At 36.9% G+C, this 16877-nt stretch overlaps 1 protein-coding gene across 1 annotated transcript in view; it reads left to right on the forward strand.

Annotated features, from left to right (window-relative positions):
* TRPM3 (transient receptor potential cation channel subfamily M member 3) overlaps positions 1–16877 on the forward strand; it is a 265606-nt gene that overhangs the window by 153967 nt on the left and 94762 nt on the right. Inside the window, exon 7 of the mRNA XM_058827630.1 lies at positions 15290–15464. Coding sequence (XP_058683613.1) covers positions 15290–15464 — 175 coding nt within the window. The remainder of the gene's footprint in view (positions 1–15289; positions 15465–16877) is intronic.

The raw sequence follows: 16877 nt of genomic DNA on the forward strand, positions 1-16877 counted from the left end.
ACTAAATTAGGTCATTAAATATGTCAGATAATTCTGAAAGTCCCAGCTGGTTTTGTTCCTAATACAGCATCATTATCAGTCATTCAGCAGTATCTAATTTCCTGCATAAGTGTACTATAAAATAAGAATAAGAACAGGAATAATAATAGAAGGAAGAAGACTAAGAAGAATCTCTAATTATGCCTCTTATGAGCACTAGGGAAAAGATTTTATTGAGCATTCTGTTTTCCACTACCTTTTTAGGTTTTACCACTTGTATTGCTCTTATTTTGTCCTCAGCAAATACTCAGGAAATAAAAAATGTTTTTCAGACAAGCAGAGGATGACATTTGTGGCCCTGAGCCTGCAGGTTCAGCACAGAGTCACTCAGTTGTGTGATTACCTAGAGGTCAATTTGATGCTTTAATGCTCAGCAGAGGTTTTTCTTATTTTCACAAAAGAAAAGTATTTTAACACAGCCCAGCAACCATCTCTTGAAGTGAGCATCAAGTTGTCTCAAATCCTGGAGTTTCAAAGTGCATCATTTTATAGCATGAAATGTTGAAAGTAAAAAGAACTTTTCTGAAAGTGTTTCAAGATCAAAATTCAAAGTGATCTGATCAGAAATCTTTCTGGTTTCCAATTCATACAAATATTTATGTCCTGGACTTTTTGCAGAATTTTCAAGGCACAGAGATCACTTGAAGATATACACTGGAAGGAAGGAAAGATATCTTTGTAGCTATCTCTCCCATGGAGTTTATTTGTATAGCATTGCATCAAGTAAAAGCTTTTACATTGAAATATGGAGTCCATACTATTCCAAAAATATTGCATTAATGAGCAGAAGAATCTCAGGATAAGGGTATAGAGATTTTTAGGATAATAAAATGCAGCAGCTCAAAAGGGAGATGCAGTAATTGAAGGGCAGTTGTGTTGCCATCTCTGATGCTCTGCTTACATTGTTCCATGGCAGAAAGGGATCTGTGGCGTGTCAGGTTGATGTAATCCACCACTGCCAATTTACTGACTTCTGATTCACTGGAAGTGAATCTGACTCGTTGCCTTGAACACAAGACAGCTCACAGCTATCTGTAGAATGACAGATTACACATAGACTGGAACAGACCTCTGAAGGTCTCCAGTCTGAGTCTCTTCTCAAAGAGGAGTATTTTCAATGCTGAGTATGTTTGTCTGTAGCTTCATTTAGTCAATAACCTCCAATAATTAATATTCAACAATCCATAAGGACTCCAGCAAAAGGTTTAGAAACTTTCCCCAATCCTATTACCAGAGTGTTATCTGAATCCCACAAACTGCTATTATTGGACATTTTCCCTTCACAGGACCTCACCCTATGAAGAAAAATATGTCTGACACCTTTTTAACATCCTTGCAGATGGCTGTAGGACAGCCTTTCAAAAGGTTTAAACAAGCACTGCTGTCTCAAACTCGTCCTTAGGCTTATGCTCTAGGCTACTACAGACCTTGGCATCCTTCCTCTGGATGCTTCCCTGTTTCTCCTCATCCTTCATGGACAGCCCAAACCTGAATCCAGTGCTTCAGCTACAACCCCACCAGCTAGTGATGAACAGAGGGAGCATGGCACAAAACCCCACATTTGGCACTCTGCTCTAATGTAGCCCAAGTACCTGGTGCACTTCATGTGCACCAAGAGCATGTCTGGGCACCCACTGTAACCCTGAGTCCATGATGTAAGGATGTGATTATCTGATTAGAACAAGAGATGTAAGTTTTATTCTCAACAGCCATAATTTACCTTGGAATTCTTTTTTAAGAATGAACACCAAAAAATTACAACTTATGTTGGATTTTTCAAGTTTGGACTTGATTTTCCTGAATATCATACAAGTCCTTACCCTCACTGAGACCTAAAATTGGTTTAAAAGAGTGTAGTCTAATTGATTATCCTTATAACAATAACTTATAGTAATTAAGCATCCATCCTCAGGAGATATTGTAGGCCTAGCATTTAAATATTCTTTTTCTAACGTTCTTGTGTGTCCCTCAATCTCATCTCATCTCCTGCATTCCTTGGTTTAAGTCATTCTGAAGTGTAATGTTTCAATGCTAATTTTTATTCAGAAGGAATAGAAGAACTTCCTTGTTTTCTTTTTTCTCCTTTCCCTGATGCCTGGTAAGTCTTCAGTACATTCTAAATTTTTTGTACCCTTTACAACTGCTTTTTCCAAAATATTGTATACTTGGACCCTCTTTCCAATGGGTCACAATGGTGCAAAGAAATGTTTCCAAAGAGCTGTTTGAAAATAAAAAAGGCAAAACAATTTTCACCAGTATTGTCACTGGTTTCAAAGTCAATAGATAGATATCTTATGATCACTTAAGTTGTGCAGCTAGTCTATTTTTCCCCATCCTGTGAAAATACTACTGCAGGACAAGAACTTAATGTCATCTATAAACAGAGAAAGGAAATTATGTCATCTATAAACAGAGAAAGGAAAAAAATGAAGCACCTAGCTAGTAGGGATTACCTATTGCAAATTCTCCTATTATAATATTCCTGGACACTACGATCCAAAATAGCAAACTATTTTTCCAAAGTGCTGTAGAATGGCCTGGGCATTTGCTAAGATATACCATTATCATTACCATTTCTGCAGAACATTGCTGAGTAATGCAATAGCCACATCAGTCTTGTCTTGAAGCAGAAATATAAAAGAAAGTCTACAATATGTGCGTTGGAAGTCACAAGTCATAAAATATTCATTCCTGCTACTAACAGATAGTTAGAGTAGAGTAATTGCCAATGTAGTATCTCAACGAATACATTTGATCTGAGGACTTAATCATTTTCAGACAAAGTCACTCTAATAGGTTGACATGCCATGGGTTTCACTCATTTTGTGATTAGACAGAACAATGCTTTTTCATTACAAGTGTGGTGTGGAATTACATCATATTACATAAAAAGGGCCTCCACCAGCACTTGCAGAATCTTCAAAAATCCTAACTACCTATCTACCTTTTGGCTCCGCACTCCTGTTTGCATTTTTATGGTATGCAGTTCATTCCTTCTGTTTGCACTGAGGCCTTCCTTTCATCTGCTGTAGTTGTTGCTATTGACTGACTTATGGCTGACTGTAATATTCCCAAGTCCTTAAAGAAAGTAAAGCATGGTTGCCAAGCACTTCCATCACAAATGCTTACTTTCCTTCCTGTGATGAATGCTCTTACTGGAGCAGAGAAGCAACACAAGAACACAGATTATTTTTATATATAATGATCATTGCACATTGCACATATAAAAGCTTTTAATTTGAAGGAAAAATGTTGTGAATTAGTAAGAACGTTGTATGTTTTTCTTTAAAAGAGCACGTATCATTTTGTCAGCAGAATCAGAATCTGGATGTGACACATAGCATAGCACACCATGGCACAGTCCAGTGTGCACTCACAGCATGTTCTTGTGTATGCATAACCATTTGGCAAAACATACGGTCATTTTCTGTCCTTCATGTACATTTCATGTCTTACACCATATATGTGTCAGTAATTTGTGTTTAGCATGTGTTAGGAAGGAATGTGTTAGGAAATGGTAATGTAGTGGTTCAAAGAGCAGGATAAATAAGCTTTGTGTGGTATTTGCATGACAAATGGCCTTGAAAACATACTGATTGCATGCTAATGACATTTTATTTTTAAATCCAGATATTTTACTTATATTGAAGGCTTAATACATTAAAATATTAATATCTAATATAAATATTAAATCTGGAAGAAGACTGCAATAGTTTTCTGTTCTCTGTAACTATCTAAAAGAGCTTTTACTTTCTTAAAATTTGCTTTGGAAATAGATGGAGGCCAGTCCATCAATCATAGATTAAAATTTAAAAAAATCTAATGTTTCCTATAATTATTTAAAATATGATCCCTTACTTGTTAGATTTCTGATATTTTATATTATTAGACACAGCCTCAGAGAAGGAAAGAGGCAGGCGAAAAAATGAAATGAGGCAAAAGGACTTCACTAACATGAGGAATGAGGATAACAAGCATATATAACATCAGCTAGCCAGCAGGAGTCCAGCCTGTACAGATGAGGAGGGAAGACTTTTCTCCGTTTTGTCTCCATAAAATTAGCTACCACCTTCTTCAGAAACAGTTAGTTGAAAAAAAAAAAAAGTCCTCTTCTTGGATTTTTAACAATTCCATTTCAAGGAGAGACAGAAATAATGTAAAAGAAATGGATATTTAACCAAAAAAATATTTGAAGCCAGAATGTTGAGCCAGAGGATGTAAAGGTAGTGAATGCTTAGTTGGAAATAAACCCCTTAAAAAAATCAGAAAGTTTTAAGTATTTTGTTTTATTTTGTATCTTTTATAGACATTTCAACCTTTTATAAATCTTTGAAGCCATATACTCTTTAGCCTCTTTGAAGCTTACAGGGAGCCCTTTAGACTGCTAGGTCCGTTCCCACACACTGAAGCATGTTGATATTTCTGAGAAGGATGGTCACACCAAATCCTTGGGCTGTGTAGATCCACCCTATGAAACTAATACTCTTCTTTTGAGCAGTGAATTTCTGGAAGAATTGTCTCCCAGACCACAGAGGACTTAATGCAGAGTTTTACTGTTCACTATGATGCTGCAGTTATTCTAATTTTAAACATGCTATTTCGTGCTGAAGGTTTGGTCTACCTCCACTATATGCTGTTCGAAAAACAGACAGACCACAGGCACTGGAACCTGTGACTTTGTATTTAATCTTTCTTCTTTATAGAGCTGGTTAATGTAGTTGAGTTTTGGTGTAAGAAAAAATTACCTCTGAGTAAGGAATTGATGGACAAAGTTGGGGGTTTGATTAGGTAGACAAGGCAGTTTAGACAGTATAATATGTCAACAATATCTGTTCATGTGACCCGTGGACTTCCCTTTGTCATCCTATGCCTGAGAATATATGAAGGGGGCTGGGAAGGCAAAGGGACGTTCAATTGTCATCACTAGCACCTTCTCTGACCATTCCATCATCATCAAATGCATTGGAATTCTCATTTGATTCAGATTTTTCCTTCATGTCCTGTGCAGTCCTAGATGTATTTTCAAAACTCCATAGCTGGGAAGATCTAGGTACAGACTACTTTCTAGGAGACGAGATCTGCTGCAAGATTGAAAATTTGACTCTGTGAAATTTCAGTAAAGCCCAGAACTGTTTGAAGTTTTGACTCATTTCAGATTTTGCTAGAGATTGGGAACTTGGGGTTTTTTTCATGGCATCATGATGTTTGTTAATCAGACACCAGAGACAGACATACCTCAGAAAGGGCTGAGAAAGCATGAGGTTAAAAATCATTCTTGAAGCACACAATATATCAGTGCCAGTGCATCTATGAATTCCTTTCACAAACTTGATTTTAAACAGATGAGTTTGTTTAAAACACATTTTCATATGATTCATATAGAAAAAGAAAAAGAGTACAGGTCATTTCAGCTCCCTAATTGAATTTATAAAGCTGCAAAACTAAGAAACGTTATTTTAGGATTAATCCAGCCAAATATCTGCTGTTCTGTATCTCACCTGTTGTAGTTTTCTAAAACAGGTGAGAATAAGGCATAATTTTCTGAGATTACATAGAATCAAGTATGTTGAAAAAGAAGCAAAATATGCCAAGGAAAGACACCTCAATATGTAACATGATGTAGTGTAGAATTTGGCTATGTTATATTGAAGTAACTTTCTAAAGTGCTGCATACAGTAAGTGGTAGTGCTCGCATCCAAAGGCAGCCAGGGAAAGCACCAGGCAAGATCAGACAGAATGTGAGAATTTCTGAAACTGTAGTTCCTCCTGTGTGTCTTAGGCCATTGCCTATGGGTGATGAGCCCCAAGAAGAGTGAAAAGTTAAGTGTTCTGGTGCTGCCCTAATAAGCAGCTGACTGCAAGGACAGATAGGGTAAATTTTGACTGAAATCCACACAGGTTCTTGTCTATGTGTGTATGTGTATGTCTTTGAACTTGAAGCACCAGCTCTGAATTATGTATTGCCACTGTATAGAAGGTAACTGAGTGGTTGTTTGGATGCTTGTGAGGCTCACAGATCCCATGGTTTAGTCTTACATAAGCTCTTCCCATGTCACGTTTCTTCTGAGGACTCTCTGAACTTCATCCTTCTGCAAAGACAAGTATGAAATTCAAAAGAAGATACCACCAATATTTTCTTGTTACCAGCCTGAATTTCCTTTTGGAAAGTTTTTAGGATCAGTCCAGCATTAAATGAAGATATAGTTCCAGGTGTTGGGTCCACAGATTTGTCTGTCAATGTGAAGTCTGGGAGGATGGCAGATACATCGGTAGGTAGATGCAGAGAGGTGAGAAAGGAGCACTGAACAAATACAAATGAGACTGAAAGTAGAGCAGAAGAGAAAGGAGAACAGACTGGGACAAATGTAATACAATCATACTCCTGGTAAAGAGGAGAATTAAAAATAGAGGAGATAAAAGAAGATTATGGATTAAACAGAAGGAGACATAGAGGAAGTGAAAATGTGATTGGGCTACCAAAAGGGAAATTATAAAGATAAGAATGCAGAATGGAAGTGAGCATAACAAGGGGATCAAGGAGAATGAATGAAAATTACAAAAGAAAAAAACGAAGATGAACAAAATAAAATTCATAGTAGTGATTTTAAATTGAGTTTGGGCAAATAGAAAGGAAATTATAGCAAATTATATTCAACCAGCCTGTAGTAGAAAAGTAAAAAAAAAACATTTGAAAAGAAAAAACTAAGGCAGATTGTTGCAAGATTCCCTTTATTAGTAGTGGTTTTGTGTCATTCCATCACACATAATTCTATAGTTCTGTGAATTACAGGAGCACAGCAAATATTCTTAGAGCTTTTGTACTGGCTTACCAGATCAGTTTGATTTCTGTAGAGACAGGGCTGGTAATGAGTCTCCAAAAAAATGGAAGTTCCCCTTAATTTCTGAATATAAAAAACTATTAAATGTGTTCAGAAATGAGTAGAGTAAGTTTGACCTTTTTTTTCTCTTTTTTTTTTTTTTTTACTTTTGTTTGTTTGTTTGTTTTGCTTTTTAATCTGCAAGTTTCTCTCCTTTTGTTACTGAAAAATTCTTGAAGAATTAAAAGAAATACCCATCTTCATTTTCTGGAATAAGAAGTTCTGCTCTAGTGAAGGTGCTTGAGACAAGGAGTGAGGAAAAGGGAAAGCTGACTGTAAAAAGTGCAGCTATGAGAAATTAGGTTTGAGCTAGATGTGGCATCTGGGAGATGATCCTGTACTTCTGGGTAATAAAACCCAGCATTCTTTTTCATCGTCCTTTGAAGGCAAGATCCAATTCCCTTTTTTCCAGTTATGATCACTTAATAGTTAATAATTTAATTGTTCCAATGGTAAACATATTGCAGCTGTGATTTGGAGAGCTGGAGCATGCAGATACATTGTATGTGCAGGTTGATCTTATCTCTTTGCCTCTTGCTATTTTTTAGCCAAAAAGATGTCATACATATCAGAAAGTGTTTCCAAAAAGGCTAAAAAGAACTGCCTAGGAAAAAACACATGTTGTAAACTTATTTCAGTTTAACCTAATATGAAGGATCTGGATTATTTTAGGATGTTCTCTGTTATCACTTAGCCTTTCTGAGCTAGTTGGAACCATAGTGAGTACCACATAGATGTCCAGAGGTGAAGCAGAAACATGTGTGTGGTCAAACATTTAACTGTGGTAAATCCAATATCATTTTAAATCTATTCAAGCATCACTTATCCTGTGGTTAGACAAGCTGTATTAACAGACAAAGAGCAATACTTGTTGACTCTGTATTAAATCAGATTTGATCAAAATGTAGTTTAAAGCTGTCAAAGTTCTTGTAACTGCATCAGTATTGTTATTGAACTTCACAAGAGTTTCACCAATTGTCTATTGACAATTAAATGAGATTTTCTACTAAATACTCAAATAAACAGTCTTTGCATTAAAAAGCCCTGGAGTATAATCTCACCTGTTAAATTAATAGCTTGGGAACATGTCATCTATTTGATGCAATTAAAGTTTTCTTACGCTTTGGAGCATTTGTCAAAAATGGTTTATCTACATGCCTTTCCATGCACTGTGCACTGGAAAACACTTGTAGGAACTCTAACATGAATAATATAAACCAACAAATCTGTTGATTTGTATTTTTGGATTTGTTTGTCAGTCAGTAAGAGAGCATTGCGTTTACCACCAAGAGAAGCCATTATCCTAGGAGAATTTTGCAGTTAGAAAGGTAGCTCTTTCACACAAGCAGCAGGCCTTTTACAGGACAAACACAAGGTAGTGGTGTGGAAAAAATCTAAAGCCTGTCATAGGAATTTTCTACTGCTAAGAATCTCTTGTCCCATTATCTAAGATAGGCACAAAGTATGAGGTATGATGACCAGTGGAGAAACCTGCTAATTTATGTACCCCACCATCTGCAGTACATTGGGGCTGAGGAAGATTCAGCACTCTCTGGAGCTGGAGGGTAGGCCTGTGCAAAACTGTAGAGGCTCCTTGATCATGCAAATATACCTGCTTTCCTGAGGACCTGACAAGCCCTTCCAGATCAGCGATGCCTCACACATCCCTGTACACACCTAGGGTAGGTTCAGGTTTTCTAGGAAGGCTGAGAGTCCTGTTTCTATATTGCACAGATGAGCAGTGTGCATGTGTGCCTCATTAGGAAAAGGTGTTGAGCTGTCAGGTCGACAGCTCATACACCATGAGAAGGTTCATGCAGGCTTACTCTGCCCCTCCTCTGGGACAGTTTGGGTTCTCTCAGTATGTCCACAGTGACTCTGTCTTATGTGTAACCTTAAGCCTGATGTTCCTCCATTGCATCCAGCCTCTGGAGGTCTTGCTGTCCAGCTGCACTTTGTGCATGAGGTGTGACAAACCTTTCCAGCTGTACGCCTCTTCTGTGCTAGCTGCTGTGCAATAACTCCTCCAGCAGCACAGACACAGGCCCCAACATCCCAAACAAATCCGAATAATTACCAAAGTAATTATTCTCCAGTCAAAGTTTCCAGGTAGGAAAAGGAAATGAACATAGGACAACTCACACCAAAATGTCTGACCTGATGAAGGAGCAAAGGAGGCCAACAGGAAATCATCTCAGATGTGCCTACCACCACCCAGTGTTATGATACTGAAATTAGACACATTTCTGTCAGGTTAGTCAACTGGAACCTCTGGGTTTTTTGACTGATCTCAGGGCTGAATTACAGATAGTATACAACATAGTGATATGTCCCAGTTAGTCTTAAACCCATGCTTAAAAACATGAGTAGTAAATGCATTTTGTAGTAAATGAGGCATTTTATTCACTTGTTGGTCTATAAAAATGTGAGTAACTCATGCTTAGCTCTTCACTGAAAAAATTAGTAATAATTTATAAGACAGTTATATATTATTTATAAATATACTCACAGTATAAAATATTCATGCTTTTCCAAGAACCGGGAAAACAAAATATGGCTTCCACAAAGCATGGTGGATATTTTTTAGTCCCTTTTCACATAATATAGACATTATGGGTCTTTTTCTTCCTTCCATTTCCAAATTAATTCATTTTTTCTAGTTTATTATTTTAATTTACATATATATGCATTGCAGCTGTGCCAAGGGGAAAATGATGGGGTTTTTTTTTTATATTAACAGGAAGGCCTTAAAGTGCTATTTGGTGCATATTGGGAAAAATGTTCTGATGCGTACATACTTTCCTGGAATCACAATTGTCAGAAAGTCTCACTGGCTCTGCTGCTGACCACAAAGGCAATAACACAGTAATGAAGCTTTAAGTTGACTACATAAATCTTTCACACAATATTGCAGTCTAATTTCATCAGCAGTATCCACAATACCTGACACTGAAACACTAAGCAGTCTAATACACCCTGCAAAATCCTTACTTACTGAAATACTCAAAATACAAGTTATTGTTTCAGAAATCTGTATAGTGATGAGCCTCGGGTCTTTGGTATTTTCTTATTTTTTCATGAATCATTATGCTGAGTGAAAATAATGATTTGTTTTTCTGTACTCTATTAATGAAGTCATGAGAGGCTACCTGTATTTTTGGATTTATAGTAGAAATATCAAGGATTTAGTATGTGAATTGAAGATCTTATTAAACAGTAATATGCCAGTTAGTATGAGATGTTTCACCCACACCTGCTGTTGGATACAAAATATTTCTTTTGAAAATCTGAGAGAAAAAAAAATCTCCTGTCTAACAATTTTTAATAACACGGAAGAAAAATGCAGAGACCACTCCTAAGTTGGAAGAGCTTTTATTTTGCAAACAGATACTTATCATCTTGAACTATTAGTTAACTGAGTCGTAAACATCACCTTGATAACATATTCATCAGCATTCACAACCGATTAAGTCCACAGGTTTACTGCTAAAGAATTAGATTCCAAATGGAGAAGGGAAAAAGATTTGTTGAAATCAAAGCTCATCCTAGAAATGCTTTAGAAAGTGAACTAAGTAATTTTGAAAAGAAATCTTCCATGTAATTATCAGATGGGCATCATTTTTCAGATACTTAAAAATAATTCACCTGAACTTCAAAGGTTTCTCTACAAAGGATATGACATAAAAAGCTGATTAACATGTTATTTAGTGCCTTCTAGGAAACAGAAAAAAGTACTCAGATAATGTACTTTCTTCTGTGTTTAGAAGACAGTGCCAAGTGACAGTCTTTCCTCATAATAATGCATTGCCCTGTACAAAAAATGTTTCTCTACAGTTTCAGATTGTGCACTATTCCAGTGTAGTGCATTAGTGCTACTCTGTTTCCAGTTAATAAAATATGAAACACACTATTTTTAAGGTTGTATATTTTTAGAGTACTTGCTTAATGAAAACAACAGTGTGTTGAAGATAGCCTAACAAGATGATTGCTACCCTTAGTTTTTTTTCCCAGACTGTAACAATTTTTTGGTAAATTCCACAAAAACACTTGAAGGGAAAACTTTCTCCTTGTTGATTTTTCTGGCAGTCCATTACAGTGTTTGGCATAAAGTTCCCACCTTCTGGATGTGTGCTAGGAGACTGCAGTTCCAGTACTGTAGTCTGGTTTTATGTGAGCAAGATTTCATTTTGGCACTGCCTCCTTTCTGACAATCTCAACCTGAGCAAGAAACTCTTTTTGTAATGATGTCCTTGACATTGTAAGGAATGTATCATCTCCACATTTAGCATCTCACCTCACAGCCTACCATTATCTTTCCAAATGAAGTGTCTGAAACCAAAGGCTCCCTGTGGATATATCAGGCACTTCCAGGCCCTTCTTTGCAGACTATCAAATACTGTGCATTCACAAGCTGAAATAGAGTACCTAAAAACAATTTCTCATTCTTTTATTTCTGAGGAGATTTAGAAGGAAACATATTTTGATTAGCAGTTAAAGAGAGGTCTATCAGCTACCTTTTCCTCAAAGTCAGAGGTTCTTGCTGGCATCATATGCCAACATTCTCCAAATTGTCCCAGTGTTACATTAAGGCAAAGCACAGTCAGTTCTCAACTTCATATCAACTTCAACTCAATTTCATAGTTATAAATGCAGGGTTAGTATAGTCAGTCAATGTCTTCAGGCACACTGAAATTTTTATGCAGTCCCTCTGCATTCACTTCCAAATTCCTAATATTTAGCAGCAGGGAAGCATCCAGGAAAATTTTGGTATCAAGGTATCTAAAAGTTTAATTCAAATCTACTTTGCATTTTGGCTGAGAGTTGTTGAGCTGCAGGCATCTTGGTGCAAGTAACTAAGTTTTTTTTTTTTTACTTTGAAATGAATATAATGTCATAACTAGTTTAAATATGATTTGGAACATCATAGAAATCTGAGGATGTGGTAATTCCCATTTACCCATTTTTTGAAATTCTGAGGTACTCAAGCAGGCATAATCTTTTGTTATTTCACCATGTCTGTTGACTTTCTTTCTTACTGTGGTTACCATTAGTGCTCAGAAATTAATTATCATAGATCTGTGGAAGTTCATAACATTAGGATTAAAACAGCTGTAGTCAAGAGAACTTTCCTGAAAGCCAGAAGTGGTTATACTTTGAAGAAATATCAACAAAGTATTATTGATTGATTTTAAACATTATTTCTAAATCCAGAAATTAACTGGAATAATTTGATCACCGAACTAAAAAAAGTAGATTTTTCCAAACCAAAATTGTTTATGGAGAGCAGTGGCATTTAAAATAAAAAAATCATCTATTTGCCCTAACTCAGAGAGAATTTCCCAAAGAAAAACAAGGTATATAAATCAAGTTTGTGTTTAAATGTTTTTTTGTCTCACAATGAAATGTGTCAGAATGATAAAACAGTTGCAGTTCAATCTGGAACCTGTATATGATAAATCAAGGTTCATCTGAGCTTGGTTTTTTTAACTTAAGTTTGGGTTTGGGTTTTTTAACTTTAAGCTACAAGGTTTCATTGAAGCCTGAATTGGAGAAAAATTATTGTCTTTTACTACACTCAAATAAGAGGATTGTTTTCAAGCTGAATGTATTTCTAAAGAACCAGAGAACAGAAAAACTGCCATCTTATTAACTACAAGGAAACACAACTGGAACACTTAAAGAGAACTTTTGTATACCAGGCAACTCTTGTGACTATAAAGGCTCATTTTTATTTATTTTTATATATATATATATGTTTTTAAAAATGTAAAAGGAAGATCAAATGTTGCAAAAGAAATTTTATACATGTTTTCAAATGGCCCAGAAAGGTAAAAATAGTTTAGCTGTTTAGACTAACCATGATTATTGATATTTTGAGAATTATTTATCCAGTAGAAAACACTGGGAATGAAGAGACTTCCAGCAGGAAAACAGAACCTGCATCAGGAACAGTTTGAGATACATAAGGCAACTGCAATTATTATTATTAGTGAGCATCAGAGCATCATTTCAATACAAAAAGTTTTTCCTCTTAGTTTTATAAGAAGGCTGTAAAGACTTCACTCATATGATAATCAGGAATCTTCTGAACTCCATCTAATACTGTTAAATTTCTAATATGCTGTATGTCATGAGGGTATTCAGTCATGGTGTCTTTTGCCCCTTAATTTGCTAAGGAAGATGAATCAAACTCCTTGAATCTTGTCTCATAAGATGATACCTTAATTCTCCATACACTCCTTTTGGCTTTTTCCTCCATTCATTTCAGTTTGTTCTGAACAAGCCTGAGCACAAGTACAGATAGTATTTTGGATGGAATTTCCTGAGTGGCTTGCACAACAGCACTGAGTTGCCCCTGTTTCCTCCTGAAGATGTTTTGCTGTGTGTATTCCAGGATCATAACTTTTCCTAGTAGTCTTGCTATACCAAAGACAATTCTCTTGCCATCAGCTTTTCTACTATTTCCTCCTAATGAGTTTCCAGTTTACAGAAGGATTTATTAAACACCATATAAATGGCATCTCAAATTGTGAACTTTCTCAATTTCTATTAATCCTCCATGTAATGCAGACCCAATTCGAGACATTACTAAGAGTACTTCTCAATATTGTCTTATTAGCAGGTGTCTAGATTGGATAGAACAGCAATTAAGGGAAGTCCTTAATATTATTAGAAAAATTAACCCTTGATCTCTGTGGAAATCATTGCGTTAATCAACTTGTTATACTCCATCCTTCCTATGCTCTTTCATTAACCTAAATTTTATAATTCTACCAGTAGTTTTCTTCACATAAATAAACACCACACATTTTACCTAAGTTCTATGACAAAAAACCCACAGACTAACTGTAGATAGAGGCATAAAAAGGCATGCTGAGAGTCACTTTAGGAAACATAATGTTTCCTTCAAAATGTTTCAGGAAATGCCTAAAATATGTTCCTGTTATATATACAAACTAGGTTTTGTTCTTTCTTTCTTAAAGAATAATTTATCTCATTTTTGACAGTAATTCAAGTCCTTAAAATTATTGAAAATCATTTGATCTGTGAATATTTCTAGAGGGTCTAACCTAATGTTCCAGGCTCACAGGCTTACCTTTGCTTCTGAGAATTGAATTGTCTCTAAATGAAAACTTCATCAGACATATTAACAGTTATTACGTGGCTTTGTGCAGCTTTTTCCAACTCAGCTATTAATAGTGAATGGCACTCCTTTCATTTTTGTTTTCTATTAAATTGTCAGAATTTTGTGCAGAATGTATATAGGTTTTCTTAGAAAAAGCTACTTGGAAAGGAAAAAAAAAGCTTCTTTCAGGAAAATAATGCTAAAAGAAAATGTTCAACATCTTCTATTGCCTGATTCCTTTTGAATGTCCCCAGTCTCAACTGGTCAAGAAGTGACTATCATAAAGTATATTAACACCAGCCTGGCATCAGATTGCCTTTCTCTAAATCCACACAACTTCCCTGGCAGTCTGTGTTACAACTTTTGCAGAGGGCTCCCATGTAATTGCACCAAAGGTGCATAAAGTGAAGATGCCTTTCCTTTGGTTTAGCACAAGTTCAGCTCTCTTTGGAGCAATGTCTCTGGTGTGGGGTCTGCAAATCAAGGAATATGCTGAAAAATTGGACAGAATTCAGAGAAAAACTATGAGACTAACTAGAACTGAAAAACAAGTATAGCGCAGGCTTGCAACAGATTGTGCTTAGTTTATTGAAGAGGAGGTTAAAGGGCTGCCCAGCTGCAGCCTCAAAGTGGATCCCATACAGGATTTTCCAGCAGGAAAAATATTATAGGGGGAATTCTGAAACAGCAAGCAAAACTATTGGAAGACTCAGTGATGCGAAGCTGACATCATGCAAATGCTACACTACAAGCAAGATTCCAGTCTTGATTATGAACATGTGAGGAAAAAATGCAGTAGCTTCTTTATGATTTCAAAACAAGATTTTGTCTTTAAGACATATATTATATATTTATATATATATATATATAGGTCTATTTAAATATAACTATTGTATTTGAAACAAGAGATAAATTTAGAAAATACTGACTTATGCAGTGGAACTGATGAGATGGCTACACTGGTCCCATCTGTCCTTAAGATACCTGATTTACTAAATGCATTTTCTCTAACAACACTGTACAGTCATAATACAGTTATTTTAGTCTGATTTTTCTTTTTTCTTCTGTCTTCTGTTATGTTTTGTTTGCCTTGCTGGCTTTGCGGGTTTTTTTGTTTCTTTTTTGTTGCATTCATTTATTTATTTGTTTTGTGTGCATTTGTGGTTTTTTTATTTGGTTGGTTGGCTGTTTTGCTTTGTGTTGTTTTCGTTTGGTTTGGTTTGTTTCTTTCTTTCTTTTGCTCCAGGAATTGGCCAGGGGGTGCCAGTCGTGGCCCTTATTGTGGAAGGAGGTCCCAATGTCATCTCCATTGTTCTGGAGTACCTGCGAGACACTCCTCCTGTTCCCGTTGTGATCTGCGATGGCAGTGGCCGAGCATCTGATATCCTTGCCTTTGGTCACAAATATTCTGAAGAAGGAGGGTAAGTCATTTCCTAGAGTATGTTCTTTATCTATCCACAGGTTCAGGTCAGTGGTAAAGCAGAACCCAGGAAATTATTAAAATGCTGTACAAAAGCAGCACCTACCGTTTCCATTGTTGATATGGCTGAAATATTGAAGGCATTCAGAACAAAATAAAACAAGCCTTAAAACCAGCCTCATCTCTGATCTCTGCTTGCAGTTGGAGAGTCCCAGCTCCCTCAGCCTTTCCTCATATATGGCATGATCCACTCATCTTAGTGGCCCTTAGCTGGACACTCTCCACCATGTGTATCCCTCCCTTGTACTGGGGAAGGCAGATTCAGGCACATGACTCCAGATGTGTCCTCAGAAGTGATAAGGAGAGAGGAAGGATCACCTGCTGAGCCTACATGCAGTTCTCTCTCCCAGAATATCAATGAGGATGTTGAGCAGGATTGAACCCGGGACTGGTGTCTGAAATACGCCACAAATTACTGACCTTCAACTGATCACAAACATCTGGTCCCAGCCTTACACTCAGTTTCAATTCACCTCATTGTCTCCTCCTCCTCCATCCCATACTTCATCAGCTCATCTATGAGGGTCTTACGGAAGACAGTGTCAAAGGTCTTAGAGAGGTCTACATGGGGAACATCCTCTCCTTGCCCTTCATGTACCAATCCTGTCATTTCTTCAAAGAAGATGATCAGGTTGTCAAGCATGGCTACCCCTGATCATCTCCTTACATGTCACTGGAACAAATGGTCCATCACAGCCTCACAGATAAAAGGGAAGCTGACAAGCCTGTAGTTCCCCGGATCTTCTTTCTTGCTCTGCTGTAAGGCAGGAGTGATCATTGCTTTTCTCCAGAACACAGACAATTCTCCCAGTTGTCCTGATTGTTCACAGTATATGATTTTGCCGTGACATCAGTCAGCACCCCCCAGCATTTTTGACTACACACTGTTAGAATCCATGAACTGGTGACATTATATCTTCCAATTCCTTCCCCCAGACTTTTCTCCCAATGTCTAGGACCTGAGACTGAAGACAGTACTTGAGCTTTTTCCATTTCCTATGTCACCAGGTCCCCTGCCCCACTCATTGAGCTTGGATCTCCTGAATACTAATATTAACCAGCTTTCTGGGCCACTCCTCCCTATAGTCTCACTGTGAGACCCTTTGAAAGATTCCCAAAAGGCCAAAGTCTGTTCATCTCAAGGCCAGGATCTTGGGACTTGTTTTTTGCCCTTTTCCTCCTCTGAGAATCTAGAGCTCTGGGAGCTCATGGTCACTGCAGCCAAGGTTGCCTTTGACCTTCACATCCCGACAGAGTCCCTCTTTGCTGGTATGAGGTCCAGCACAGCATCTCTCCTCATTGTCTGCTCTGTCACTTGAGTCTAGAAGTTCTTGTCAATGCCCTTCAGGAACTT

The sequence above is a fragment of the Poecile atricapillus genome, chromosome Z (assembly GCF_030490865.1).
Source record: "Poecile atricapillus isolate bPoeAtr1 chromosome Z, bPoeAtr1.hap1, whole genome shotgun sequence".
NCBI lineage: Eukaryota > Metazoa > Chordata > Aves > Passeriformes > Paridae > Poecile > Poecile atricapillus.